Below are 12,535 nucleotides of genomic sequence, written 5' to 3' on the forward strand. Positions count from 1 at the left end.
CTGCCCATTTCTTGACTGGATTGTTTTGTTGTTGAGTTTCTTGAGCTCTTTATAGATTCTGAATATTAATCCCTTTTTAATGGTTTAGTTTGTAATTATTTTCTTCCATTCTGTCAGCTGCTTCACTTCGTTTTGCGTCTGCTTTGCAGCTCAGAAACTTCTTAGCTTGATGTAATCCCATTTGACTATTTTTTTTCTATTATTGCCTGCACTTCTTGGGGTGATTTCCAAGAAATCTTCACCTTTGCCAATATATTGCAGAGTTTTCCTGATTTTTTTTCTTGAAATTTGGTGGTATCACATCATAGATTTAGGTCATTGATCCATTTATACTTGATTTTTGTATAAGTTGTAAGGTAGGGCTCTTGTTTCATATTTCTGCATGAGAAGTTAAAATTTTCCCAGCACCATTTATGATAAGACTGTCATTTCCCCAAGGACTGCTTTTAGCTCATTTATCACAAATTAGTTGATTGTAGACATGTGGATTAATTTCTGGGGATTGTATTCTGTTTCCTTGGTGTACATGTCTTTTTGGTGCTGATATCAGACTGGTCGGATTATAAGTGACCTGTAGTAGGTCTTGAATTCTGGTATAGTGATGCCTCCAGCTTTGGTTTTGTTGTTTAAGACTGCTTTAGCTATTTGGGATCTCTTACATTGTCATATGAATTTTAGCATCATTTTTTTCTAGATCTGAGAACAATGTTGTTATTATTTTGATTGTTGTCACATTGAATCTGTAGTTGCTTTTGGGGGCCTGGTGCTGTGATATACTAGGTGTAGCCTCTGCCTGTGTCACTGGCATCTCATATGAGCATTGTTTAGGTTCTGGTTGATCTTATTCTGATCTAGCTGTCTGCTAATTGCCTGGGAATGCAGTGGAAAATGGCTCAAGTGCTTGGGCTTCTACACCTATGTGGAACACCTGGAAGAAGCTCCTTGCTCCTGGCTTCATATCAGCCCAGTTCCAACCATTGCAGCCATCTGGGGAGTAAACCAGTGGTTGGAAGACCTCTCCCTGTCTCTCTCTCTCTGTAACTCTGCCTCTCAAATAAATAATCAGATCTTTATATATATAATAAAACAGTGGCCAGCACTGTGACAGCAGGTAAAGTTGCTGCCTGTGGTATTGGCATCCCCTGTGAACATTGGTTCAAATCCTGGCTAATCCACTTTTTGGGGGGGCCATAACTCCTTATTTTCTTATTTATTTATTTGTTTATTTTTATTTTGATATTGCCTCTTTTATGTTTTCAAAATTTTATAACTCCATGCATTTCATATATACAGCTTTAGGAACATAGTGATATTTCTCACCCTACCCTCCTGCCTGCCCACACTCCAACCCTTCCTCCTCCTGCTCACATTCACATTTTGCAAAGATCTATTTTCAGTTTACTTAATGATCGTAAAGTTAACCCTGCACTATGTAAAATAGTTCAACAAACAGTATGAAGAAAAAAACACTGTTCCTCAACAGAAGAGACAATGGCTTAAACAATCATCAAATCTCAGAACGTTCATGTCACACCAATATATTATGTTGTCGGTACTCTATTAGTTACCTCAGAACAGGGTAGTCTTTTTGGGACTAGCTTATTTCACTAAGTATAATGGTTTCCATATTGCAAAAGACAAGATTTCATTTTTTTAATACCTGAGTAGTACTCCATAAGTATATATATAATAATTTATCCAGTTATCAATTGATGGACGTCTGAGTTGAGTCCATATCCTAACTATTATGAATTGAGTTGTAATTAACATGGGGTTCAGATAACTTTTTCATATGCAGATTTCTTTTGGTTGGGGAAATTCTCAGGAGTGAGATGGACTAGCTGCTCCACTTCTGATCCAGCTCCCTGCTAATGTGCCTAGGAGGTCAGTGGAAGATGGCCCAGGTTCTGGTCCCCTGCACCCTTATGGGAGATCTGGTGGAAGCTCTGGTCTCTTGGCTTCAAATTGGCTTAGCCTTGGCTGTTGCAGCCATTTAAGGCTTGGACCAGTGAATGGAGAACCTCTGTCTGTCTTCCTGCCTCTGTCTCTGCCTCTCTGTGACTCTGCCTTTCAAATAAATGTGTGAATCCTTAAAAATAAAGCAAAATAAAATTTAAAAATTTAAATACTAGTTTTGGTAATATGGGCATTTTTAGCTAATGTGAATGGTACTGACATGATAAGTTTTTTTTTTTTTTTTGACAGGCAGTTAGACAGTGAGAGAGAGACAGAAAGGTCTTCCTTCCATTGGTTCGCCCCCCAAATGGCCACTACAGCCAGTACACTGTGCCGATCCAAAGCCAGGAGCCAGGTGCCTCCTCCTGGTCTCCCACATGAGTGCAGGGCCTAAGCACTTGGGCCATCCTTCACTGCCTTCCCGGGCCAAAGCAGAGAGCTGGAATGGAAGATGAGCAACTGGGACAGAATCCAGTGCCCCAACTGGGACTAGAACCTTGGGTGCTGGTGCTGTAGGTGGAGGATTAGCCTAATGAGCTGTGGTGCTGGCCGTGATAAGTTCTTTATCAGCTTGAAGTTGTTTGTTTATATAGAAGGTACTGATTTTTGTGTGTTGATTTTTATATCTTGCAACTTTACTAAACTCTCTTTATGAGTTTCAATTGTCTTTTCATGGGGTCTTTTGGTTTCCTTATATATAGAATTATGTAATCTGCAGATAGGGATAATTTGACTTTCTCCATGAGGGATCTTGAATTAGTTTATCTGTAGTCACCACTCTCTTTATATTACAGGGATTATATTTTTTATTCTTCAATAAGTACTAATCAAGTATTAGAGCTCTTCTCTCTCACTCAGTGCTTGAACTTAAAAATGCCAGTCATTACCCAGAAGGTATAACTAAGACCCAGGGAGAAGTGAGTTGTAAAAGATCAATCAACAACAATGTAGAGTAGCCTCCCACTTTCTCTCTTCTCAGGAATCCCCACAGAATCTTCATCTCCAATTCCAAAAGGAAAAACTCCTGCTGGTAGAGGTATGTGGCTACCACTATATGAGGGGCAATAATTCTTGGAGTGGCCAAGGGAATCCACTATACCACTGCAGTTCTTTTATGCCTGCAACTTGATTTTCTGTTTAAATTGTATGATGCTGAGAACTAAGTAATAATTTACTTCTAGGTCTGAGGTGAAATTACTTAAGATGGAAGCTCAAGACTGAGGTCCTGGCACTGGCACTGTGACATAATAGATTAAGCATCAGCCTACAGTGCCAGCATCCCCCATGGACACTAGTTCATGTCCTGGCAGCTGCTCTTCTATCCAGCTCTCTAGTATGGCCTCAGAAAGCAGTATAAGATGGCGCAAGTGCTTGAAACCATGCACCAGTGTGGGAAACCTGGAGGAAACTCCTGGTTCCTGCCTTCAGGTCAGCCCAGCTCCAGGCATTGTGGCTATTTGTGGAATGAAGCAGTGGTTGGAAGACCTCTCTCTGTCTGCACCTCTCCTTTTTGTAACTCTGCCTCTTAAGTAAATACAATTTTAAAAAATTCTGTAAAGTTTAAAAAAAATACTGACCTCCCTCAATTTGCAGAATAAAGTCACTGAAAGGCAATTATTAGATTAGAGTTGATACAGGAATTTGAACAGCACAATTAATACATTAAACATGGAAAAATGACCAATAGCTGTGAGCCAAGAGTCAAAGGCCTGTGACACTACCATTCAGATCCTGAAGAAGTTGATAATTTCAGCCCATTCTCATTTAGACAGGAAAAGGAGTAAAAGCCGGAGCTCCATGACATCATTGTGATTGTCTTTTTGCCTAGTTTGTGGGAGAAACCACAAATTAAGTGCAGTTCTCAAAAAATAAAGTTTTGTTAAATATATACAGATAATTGGATGGAGTGATGAATAGATAAATTTCAGTAACTGGTTATAGAATTATCCGGTAGTGCAATTTTAAATATTCACAAACATTTCAGACAGCACTCACTCTGTTTTCCAGCCAAATTAATCCACTTAATGTATTAGAATATTTTTCCTCATTGTGAAATATGATCCATTGATGAACCAAAATTATTTTAGTAGGTAAGGTCAAGTATGATTTTAAAAGATTAACATGAGTTTTTCAGGGATAATAGTTTCTGCTGTGAATGTATTATATTACAAAAAAGAGTCCCTGGAGTTTTTTTTCCCCCTAAATATCTGTTAAAAAGGCTCTGGAACCACAATTTAATTATGAGAATTAAAAAATAATAAATTTCACAAAAAAATCCCAAAAATTATTTACACATTTGAATTTTGCCAGTTATTGTATGTTGCTTTCAAATGTATATCTGTCAAACCAAGAATTATTGAGGAATTAGAGTATTATGTGGGTATCTCATGTGGTTAGACAAGTTCTGATGTATACTCTCTGTGTCACAGGAGGCTGATTATCCAGTAAATATATGGGTCATCCTCACTGCTTCCTAATGGAGGTCTGCATTGCTTTATGGGAAATGTAGCCTCATCTGCCCATGATGTCGGGAGGACAGAACCATGGAAACTCTCCTCTGGCTTCCTTCTTAGCATGTGCCGTTCCAACCATTATCACCATCTCCATAGAATTCCTGGTGCTGGGCTTTCCTCCTATTACTCAAGAACTGTGTGGGTGATTTCTGTGTCTGTGAATGTCAGTGTGGAGGTATAAGGGAACTTGGGGAGCAGTACAGGTGCCTGTCTCTTGCTGGCATAAGTGACAGTCATGGATCTGAGGTGTTAGAATCTGTCATTCAGATCCACCATAAAGATCTTGGCTGGTCCAGGAAGAGACACCAGTGGTAAATCTGGAGCTGGAGAAAGAGTGAATAGGTTGGGCTTTCAAGGATTGTTTTTTGTCAAATGATGCCCTGAGAGAAGACCAGTGTGACTCCAGGTGTACAGAAGGTAGTTCCAAAATTCCTACAATCTGTCTCAGCCAAGATGGCCACAGGATCGAGATGGGTTTTCAGACCATTTTAGCTGAAATGTGTATGGGGTGACTGAATGTAGATTGTACCCCTGTCACTGTTTACCCATCTGTAAGATGAAGTATATTAGTAGTACGAGGGAAATGTCCCCACATTTCTTGAGAAACCATTGTGAGATATGTGCAGGCCAACTTACACTATGTGACAGTTGCATTTGTGGGGCTTATGGTATATCTTCTCCAAATGAATTTTCTAGTTTCCTGCACTGTGTAGACTGAGCAGCACTACTCATTTGAGGTTATGGAAGTTTATACAACACGTAGTTTCTGGGAACATGGATGTTTTGGTCCTGGCTGACAGTCCCATTTCCTTTGGAAGTGAGATTTTATGATACATGAAGAAGGGAACCCCAGGAATAAGAATCATTTCTGACAGAATATCACTTGATGCTCTCTGAGACAATACCTTACTACTTCAGAGCAGAGCAAAGAGTCACTGAAAGGCAAAGATCCTAGATTTGCATGATCCTAGCAGTTATAATCATACTGACCAGAATGAATACGATTTAGTTGATATTACCTTACCTCATCCATAAGTTATGGAAGACTGGTGATATTGGCAGTTCTGGACCAGCCTTCAAAAAAAAGTTGTGTATGGATTAGAAAGACAGGCAATGGAATAGCAAATATTTCTTAAGTGGTCCTGAGGGTGTGGCCTGTGGTGGAGGGATAACCCCTCATGTCTGAGAGTCACTGTCTACATTGCTTTCTACCACATGCCCATTACTTCATTCTGCTATCATGTTTTTCAGAAATGGGGGTCTGTGAAACCTAGTCTGCCATACACTTGGTATCTAGAGCCATGCTGCTGCCCTCTATATTCTAGGAATTCATCCTGGTAGCTCAAGGAATGTCTGTGAGGGTCTCTGCATGTAAAAAGATGAAATAAATTATATTTCAGGAGATAGATGGATTGAGTAGTGTCAGATGATTTGTAGATGCCTGGCATCCTAACTTTTGGATGGTGATTTCATTTTGCTATACTTAAAAAACACATTTATTGGGGCCGGCACTGTGGCGTAGTGGGTAAAGCTGCCACCTGCAGTGCCAGTATCCCATAAGGGCACTGTTTCAAGTTCCAGCTGCTCCACTTCTGATCCAGCTTTCTGCTATGGCCTGGGAAAACAGTGGAAGATGGCCCAAGGCCTTGGGCCACTGCACCCATGTGGGAGACCTGGAAGAAACTCCTGGCTCCTGGCTTTGGATGAGTGCAGCTCCTGCCATTGCAGCCATTTGGGGAGTGAACCAATGGATGGAAGACACTCTCTGCCTCTCTTTCTGTCTATGTAACGTTGACATTCAAATAAACAAATCTTAAAAAAAACACATTGGCTGGCTCTGCAGCTCACTTGGCTAATCCTCCACCTGCTGAACTGGCACCCTGGGTTCTAGTCCCGGTTGGGGCACCAGATTCTGTCCCCATTGTTCTTCTTCCAGTCCATCTCTCTGGACACTCTATACTCTTAAGTACGTAAATAAATAAGGGAATGCTAAGAGATGGTCAGAAGTAAGCCTCTGTGCTGTGACATCAGAAGTCCTGAAGTAAGCAGGAACTTTTATAGAAACATGAAAATAAGTGATCCTAAACTCACCAAGAAAGTCTTGAGATTCTGAATCCCAAGGTCAAGTAACCTCATGGTTTTATGTTGATTGTCTCAAATATGTAGTTTGAAGTATGAATTCTGTCTCAAAGAAAAAAGATAAGAAAGGAATAGGAAATTAAGATTTCTTTGAATATAAGAGACAGCTGATCAAAAGCCTCCAGAAACTCAAATTATCACATATGAGTGTTAATAGAAAAACCTGAGGGGAGATAACCAAGACTAGTGATTTCAGAATGAGCTAGAAAATATTTTTCAAAGAAGGCAAACACACTCTGGGTTGCAAAAACTAATTGTTTCAGCTGTTAGGGAGTGTGTACCTGAGGTGGTATATTGCAATGTTTCTGTACCTGTTGTAGTTCTGAGAAGCTGAAGATGTTAGATTTCCTTAGGAATATGGGGAAGCTATCATAGAGTGCAGATAAAAGCAGAGTTTCTCATTTGAAAAATCCCACAAATGTTTCCCTGGGAAGAGTGAACATGAGACAACTATAGATTCAAGTCTTGTTCCTTACATGTGATATTGTTTAGAGTACAGACACATTTCACGCTTCTGCACCTGCAAGAAAATGATCCAGTAAAGCATTCCCATATTTACAACTGAAATATCAGAGAGCACACAACATAAACTTTTTAATAAAAATTAACTAAAGAAGAAGGAAAGGGAAAAAAGTGTTTCTTAGGCAATGGGGGAATATATTTACTAAATATTTATCCATTCTTTAAAATCTTTTAGTTGTCTCATCATTGTTAAGGGTAAAATGACAATGAGAAGAGAAATATCATTTATTAGCTCACTTCTCCAATGCCTGCAACAGTTAGGTCTGACTAGTCTGAAGCCAAAAGGCTGGAACTTCATCTAGTCTAACCTGATTTATCACAGGTCCCAAGCACATGAATCATTATTTGCTGCCTTCTCATTTATACATGCTAGAGCTTTATTGGAATTAGAGTAGCCAGGGCTCAAACTGGCACTATTTTGGGATGAAGGCACCCTAAGCAGTGAATTAACAAATCTAACCAGGAAAGCCATTCTTCCATACTTGAATAAAATTCAAGTAGTACACAGGATCATTATTGAACAGAGAAATCTATTGGTACAACCTAATATATCAATGTATTAAGGGAAAAAAACAAACATATAATGAGCATAAATAAGTATCTTCTACTGATTATGTTAAAATTTTCATTCCCCTTACATCAGTGTTCCAGAAGAAAGTAATTATATGTGATTCAGTGATTTTTTTTTCATTTCAGTTGCCATGAAGAGTGATGACATTATTAGGACCAACCAGGAAATTCAAGAAAAAAATTTTAAGCAGAATGTTATTGCAAATAAGACATCAACTCCCAAAAGAGTTGCATTAAATAAAAGACTTAATTTAAATTCAAGTCATGTTTCAAAGCTGATTATCAAAAAAAGAAATTATTCATCAGTGAAACCCGAGGAATGCAACGTGTGTCACAATGTGTATCCCCATGGTGGGGCTAATGAGCTGCAAGCTAGAGAGAAAGTTGATGCTGCTAAGATACCTGGGAACTCTGCCCAGTGCTATGAGCCTCTTAGTGAGTATCACAAGATTCAGACTGTGAAGCCTTCATTGGAACATAGTGGACAAGGGAAAGACTTCAAAAGGAAGAAGATATTCTTTAGATTTGGCACGGTCCATATGGGAGACCCCTGTAATAAGTCAACTGTCACTGTTGGAAAGACAACTCAAATAGAAAAAACTCTTCATAAAAATGCTAACCTCAGTAAGCATCAACAAATCAACACAGGAGAGAAAGTCTATGAAGATATGGGATATGTGGAACCTCTTCTTTACAAATCAGATCTTTTAATAAGTCAGAGACAACATATACAGAAAAAAACCTACTCATGTAAGCCTTGTGGAAAATCCTTCAGGTCTAAGTCCTGCCATACCATCATTCATAGTACTTCCATACAGGAAAACTCCCATGTGTGTAATGAATGAGGAAAAGCCACATACCAGAAGTTAGATGTCATTAGACATCAGGAAATTCACACAGAGGACAAACCTAATGAATGTAAAGACTGTGGGAAAGCCTCTGGCAAGAAGTCACATCTTGTAATGCATCAGAGAATTCACACAGGAGAGAAGCCTAATGAATGCAATGGCTGTGGAAAAGCCTTTGGCTCAAAGTCAAGCCTCAGCAAACATCAGAGAATTCACACGGGAGAGAAATCTTATGAATGTAAAGACTGTGGAGTAGTCTTTGGCAAGAAGTCACAACTCAAAATCCATCAGAGAATTCACACAGGGGAGAAACCTTATGAATGTAATGACTGTGGTAAAGCCTTTGGCCAGAAGTCACATCTGAAAATGCATCAGAGAATTCACACAGGAAAGAAACCTTATGAGTGCAATGGCTGTGTAAAAGCCTTTGGATGGAAGTTAGATCTCATAATACATCAGAGAATTCACACAGGAGAAAAACCTTATGAGTGCAATAGCTGTGGAAAAGCCTTTGGACGGAAGTCACAACTCATAATCCATCAGAAAATTCAGACAGGGGAGAGACCTTATGAATGTAAAGACTGTAGAAAAGCCTTTTTCCAAATGTCAGACCTCAAAAGACATCAGAGAATTCACACAGGGGAGAAACCTTATCAATGTAATGACTGTGGAAAAGGCTTCAGCTATAAGTCACAACTAAAAATTCATCAGAGTATTCACACAGGGGAGAGATCCTATGAATGTAATGACTGTGGAAAAGCCTTTCGCTATAGGTCACAATTTATAATCCATCAGAGAATTCACACAGGGGAGAGACCTTATGAATGCCAAAATTGTGGGAAAGCCTTTGGCCAGAAGTCATATCTCATAATGCATCAGAGAATTCACACAGGTGAGAAACCTTATGAATGTAATGACTGTGGAAAAGCATTCAGCTCTAAGTCATAACTCATAACCCAACAAAGAATTCATACAGGGGACAGGCCTTATGAATGTAGTGACTGTGGAAATCCCTTCAGATATAAGTCACAACTTATAATCCATGTGGGAATCCAAATGTGGGAAAACATTTGGCCGGAAGTCACATCTCATAATGCATCAGAGAATTTACACAGGGGAGAAACCTTATGAATGTAATGATTGTGGGAAAACATTTGGCCGGAAGTCACATCTCATAATGCATCAGAGAATTCACACAGGGGAGAAACCTTATGAATGTAATGACTGGAAAAGCCTTCAGCCTTAAATCACAACTCAAAATCCATCAGGGAATTCACACAGGGGAGAAAACTTATGAATGTAATGATTGTGGGAAAACCTTTGGCCAGAAGTCACAACTCATAATGCATCAGAGAATTCACACAGGAGAATAACCTCATGAATGTAATGACTACAGAAAAGCTTTTTGCTGTAAATCACAACTCATAACACCTGACAGCTTTTGTAAGGCTGGGTGAGTGGTGACAAATTCAGTTTCTTTTTGTTTGATAGGTCTTTACTTCACATTCAACATAAATGAGTACTTTGCAGGGTATAGTATTCTCAGTGGACTGATTTTTTTTTCTCTTAAGACTCACACTATGTCTTTCCATTCTCTCATAGATCATAAAGATTCTAATGAGAAGTCGCCTGTGAATCTAGTTGGAAATACTTTGAAATTTATCTGACATTTTTGTATTGCACATTTTGGAATTTTCCTTTTGTTTTACTGTTAAAAGTTTGCAATATCTTTTGGCAGCCTAGAAAGTCCTTCTCATGAATGTGAGCTGGTTAATCAAGGGAAGATAAGATTAAATTTCCTACATGACACTGCAGCCATCCATAACTAAACAAGGAGGATGATCACTATATTTTCTTAGCAGACAGCCCATCTTCCTGGAAGCAGATAGGATAGATCAGAACTCATGGGCAATTCTAACTTTTTTATTAATGTGTGGTTTAGCAAGTTCATATTTGAAATAAATGTGCTACGAATGAATACATTCAAATATAGAAAGAACATTTTATATTTTCACTACTTCTATTTAGTTTTGATAATTATACTGTGGTTTGAAAACTCACACCAGATTATTGCCGATAATTATTTAGAGAAATGCTTGTTTGATGGACAGAACTGGGAATGTGTGGAGACTATACTGCAGATCCTTAAATAAATCTCCATATATTTTCATATGTGCAAGTTATACTGCCAACTGTCCAAGATATATTTTCAAGAGAATATTTGCATTTCTTTTTTTCTTTAACCAACTCAATATAGACTCGCTTTAGCATTTCAGAAATTTACCAATAACCAATTTCTAGTCAGATTTAAAGACTACTTTCTACCCTTTGCACTTGAATGTATTTTTAATTTTTACATATTTGAGAGCTAGAGAGACAGAGTTACCAGGTTAGAGAGACAGGCATATACAAAGTGTTCTCATCTACTCTTTCACTCCCCAAATGCCCAGAGCAGCTAGAATTTGATGGATACTGGCCCAAGTCACCCAAATTAGGGGCACACTCTGCTAGACTACAATGGTCTACATGATCAGGAAGGTGTAATGAGGAGCCAGAATAGGGAATCAAAGAAAACCTCTCTAAAGTGGAACTATGGCAGCTTAACTAGCATTTTATCTACTATGCTACATGTTTGTCCCATTTTAAACTTTTTGTCATTTTTGCAACTACTGTCCATGATTTTCTCTTGGCAATTCTTATTCATTAGTTTCTACCAAGATCTTACTGGTGTTATGCTTCTTCCATGGACTCCTCAATGACCTTCATTATATGACCCATCCTAATGCTATATGTGGTTTCTCATTCATTCCACCCCATAATTCACCATGACTGATTTGGCCATCTGTTGTTTTACATTCCTGTTTCTTTCTAGCTTGGGCCTCTTTCCAAACTGTGTACACTTTCAACTTTCTGTTGAATTCTTCTTTGTAGATTTCCAAATAGTACCTCAAGTTCAATAAATCCAAAATGAGAACCATATCCCAGTTTCTTCCATTATCTATGTATAGGATTGCTACCAAATAGCCTCATTCCAAACCACAAAAAATGCAATTTTTTTGGACTCTTGCTTCTTTCCAAAGGCTGTTTTGACCTGGTATTGAGTTCAGCTAATTCTGTTTTTTAATTTTATTTTAATACTCACACGCAAGGTGAATAGAGGAAGAGCTGAAGTTGCTCCAAAGAAAATATTGTAAATTCACATTTTTTGTACCCGAAATGTTGCTTCTTGCCAAAGCTAAAGGATGTGTTAGCTCTATGATGAGACTGAATCTATTTTGGGCTATGCTAGTAGCCAGAAGATGTGATAACAGCCCTGGGAGTGAAAGAATTTATGAGTTAATGGTTATCATGTGAATAAGTGTCAAGATAAAGGTCCACAAAGAATGAAGAACAGGGATTCTATCTATAATTTTTACTGATATAAAATTATGCTTTTCAAAATTAATTTTATTTAAAGGGAGAGAGACAGAGAATCTTCCAGCTGCTGGTATACTCCCCAGTGGCTGCAATGGCCAGGGCTGAGCCAGGCCAGAAACAGAAACCAGGAGCTTCATCCATGTCTCCTACTTGCATTCATGGGCTCAAACACATGGACTTTTCTCGGCTTTGTTCTCAGAGATATGAACAAGGAGCTGGATCAGAAATGGAACAGCTAGGACATGAACCAGCACCCATCTGGGATGCTGGCATCCTAGATGGTGCCTTTATCACAGTGACATCCCCTAAAATTATGCTTCTATACAAAAATGACTTTTCATGCTTTCAAACTTTTAATTCTAGTATTTTATTCAATTAGTCACTTCTACATGGGTATGGGACAATGGATGTATGTATTAACCATATTTATAACTATTATCTAGAACAGTGGTCAATTAAAGTCAAATTTTTTATTGTTTTATATAGGCATGTATGCCTAAATGTGGCACTTAAACCATTTTAAGTAAACATTTAAGTGGCATTAAATACATCATACTGCTTTGCAACCAT

The 12,535-nt window shown here is 38.5% G+C and overlaps 1 protein-coding gene across 1 annotated transcript; it reads left to right on the top strand.

The window, feature by feature from the left end:
* The first annotated feature begins 8,662 nt into the window (after positions 1 to 8,662).
* On the top strand, positions 8,663 to 10,232 carry LOC138844811 (zinc finger protein 345-like). The gene is given in 3 exon segments (XM_070054859.1): positions 8,663 to 9,477; positions 9,617 to 9,772; positions 9,774 to 10,232. Coding segments are annotated over 3 exon segments (1,119 nt in total). The 3' UTR covers positions 9,922 to 10,232.
* Positions 10,233 to 12,535: the final 2,303 nt, after the last annotated feature.

This window comes from Oryctolagus cuniculus, chromosome 12 (genome assembly GCF_964237555.1).
Source record: "Oryctolagus cuniculus chromosome 12, mOryCun1.1, whole genome shotgun sequence".
Lineage (NCBI taxonomy): Eukaryota > Metazoa > Chordata > Mammalia > Lagomorpha > Leporidae > Oryctolagus > Oryctolagus cuniculus.